The following is a 2,500-nucleotide window of genomic DNA, read 5'->3' as shown; positions in this document are numbered from 1 at the left end:
CAACATTTGCATAGTACAATTCGCTCTTAATAACTGCCCATGTACTTGCCCAAATACATGGGCACCAACGCTGCATCACCTCACTGTGGCCACATCTCTGACTGCTTTATCACATTCACACATATCAGCAGAAGCAGTGAAAGCTTGACCACAGTTTATTTCGAAAGTGGTTTCACAGTGTGTGTGTGTGTGTGTGTGTGTTCTGGTAAGTTCATTCATGGATACTTTAGAGTATTTCCCAACAGCAATTTTTCCAGTTTGAATTATTGATGCATAAAGATCACTGCCCTTAATCAAAACATGATCTAAACCTAGTTGTCCGTGTCATTACATTCTTTCACCACTTGCAGTACAGCTGTCTGACCGATGGTTGCACACTGTCTGTTCCTTGAGCCTCCAAACTGCATATCATCTTGACTTCAGACCTGTTGGACGTTGCTACTGAGCTTGCTCGACTCAGAGATACCGTAGATCAGCACGTTATCACAGTGGTGGAGCTGAGAGTGATTCTGACCTTCACTCAGGATGAGCTACAAAACACCAAATCACTGCTGTACACAATGGGGGCTGAGTACAATGCTCAGAACCTACAGCTGGCAGCCCAGGAGACGAAGGGTGGAAATGGACAACATTGGTTGTGTTAGATTCAGATGTTTACAGTGAATGAGATGGGGAAAGAATTTTTGTGCAATCTCTCTAGTATAGATAGAGGTGGCATGAACTTTAAAGATCAGCCTCTTGAAAAAGGTTGCCATAAATACTAGCCCGTTTAAACATAGCCCTCTCCCCTTTGCTGTTTGCTTGGCTTGTCTCTCTCTCTCTCCCCCTCTCTCTCTCTCTCTCTTTTTTGCTCCATGTCCTCTTCTTCACCCTCCTTTTCCTCTGTGCCCACAGGCAACTCTTCCACCACAGTAACTTCAGCAGCAGCCACGGCAGCACAGAGGACCTGTTCAGAGACAGCATCGACTCCTGTGACGTGGACATCACAGAGAAGGTATGGCACTCCCTGGGCCTCCTCCTCACTGAACTTACCACCTAGATACACTGAACATATACTGGAACATACAGCTACTGCCGCCATGTCTTTTGCACATGACCAGAAAATGCCCTGCAGTATTAATAACCACCAGCTGGAGACAATGGCCTTAATTTAACTTATTTTCTCTTAAAGTTTAAACATTACAATTGCAAGGACATTTGAAAAACCTCAGGAATCTCTTATAACTATGATATGAAGCAACATAGACCAGTGTAACCCTGCAGGACAAATCATTTGTTAGTCTCCTCCGTTAAACCATGTTGAAACATTACAAGTCTGAAATGGTTTCAGACATTTCTTTAGCAAGGAGAGTGAAGGATATCCATTCCACGGAGCCCTAGTTCTCATGCCGCTGATGTGGTGAGAGACGGATGTGATCCTGTGGTGGCACACGAGGCGGCACAGATAGAGATGTGATTTGACTGCTGTAACTCTCCCCTCAGGTGAGCTACCTGGAGAAGAAGGTAACGGAGCTGGAGAACGACACGCTGGCCAACGGGGACCTCAAGTCCAAACTCAAGCACGAGAATACACAGCTGGTGCACAGGTTAGGAAACACACACACACACACACACACACACACACATACACATATGATTTAATGTTAATCGCCTGAAGATTAGTAAGATTAAATTATATTTGCTTTTAATGCAATTAAAGGTTTTTGGTTGTATGATGGTTTTAATTGATTAACACATTTTGGTCAGAATGCTGCATAATATATCAGATCTGGAGATTTAAACTGCTGGTGTTGGTGTGGTATTTGTGTGTGTGTGTGTGTCTCTCTCTCTCTCTCTCTCTCTCTCTCTCTTTCTCTCTCTGTGTGTGTGTGTGTGTGTGTGTGTGTGTGTGTGTGTGTGTGTGTGTGTGTGTGTGAAGGGTCCATGAGCTGGAGGAGCAGATTAAAGACCAGGAGACTCGGTCAGATCAGATCCTGGAGGAGGAGCTGAAGAGACACAGGGAGGCCTACAGCAAGATGGACAGAGACAAGAGCCATGAGATAGAACTGCTCAGCAACAGGTAGACTCACACACACACACATACACATACACACACACTCGCACTTGCTCAAACCTGTTGCAAAACTTAACATTAAGTAAATATTAATGTGTGTGTGTGTGTGTGTGTGTCTGTGTGACCCACAGAGTGCTACAATTAGAAGACGAGAATGGAGAAATGAAACTGAATGTCTGCAGACTGAAATCCCAATCAGAGAAACTGGATCAGGTGCGTATATACACACACACACACACACACACACACACACACACACACACACACACACACACACACACACACATTCGCATTCAATTCTGTTCTTACTTAGTGCCATCCAACTTACCTGTATTCTAACTCTAAGTGTTAACACATAGGCTGTTCCCCATCTCTCTTTCATTCCAAATTCTGTCCTTCCTCCCTTCTTTATCCTTTCATCTTCATGTCTTTCTCACATCTGTCCCT

General features: G+C 44.3%; 1 protein-coding gene across 2 annotated transcripts in view; it reads left to right on the top strand.

The window, feature by feature from the left end:
* The window catches only part of rab11fip4a (RAB11 family interacting protein 4 (class II) a), a 69,933-nt gene that overhangs the window by 61,975 nt on the left and 5,458 nt on the right, over window positions 1–2,500 (top strand). For both annotated transcript variants that reach the window (XM_048246528.1, XM_048246529.1), the window contains 4 exons: window positions 895–994; window positions 1,483–1,586; window positions 1,919–2,059; window positions 2,185–2,266. In XM_048246528.1, the coding sequence (XP_048102485.1) occupies window positions 895–994; window positions 1,483–1,586; window positions 1,919–2,059; window positions 2,185–2,266 (427 nt within the window). The remainder of the gene's footprint in view (window positions 1–894; window positions 995–1,482; window positions 1,587–1,918; window positions 2,060–2,184; window positions 2,267–2,500) is intronic.

Source organism: Alosa alosa, chromosome 6 (genome assembly GCF_017589495.1).
Source record: "Alosa alosa isolate M-15738 ecotype Scorff River chromosome 6, AALO_Geno_1.1, whole genome shotgun sequence".
Classification (NCBI taxonomy): Eukaryota; Metazoa; Chordata; class Actinopteri; order Clupeiformes; family Clupeidae; genus Alosa; species Alosa alosa.
The sequence above is the reverse complement of the archived record's forward strand: the minus strand, read 5'-3'. Positions and strand labels throughout refer to the sequence as shown.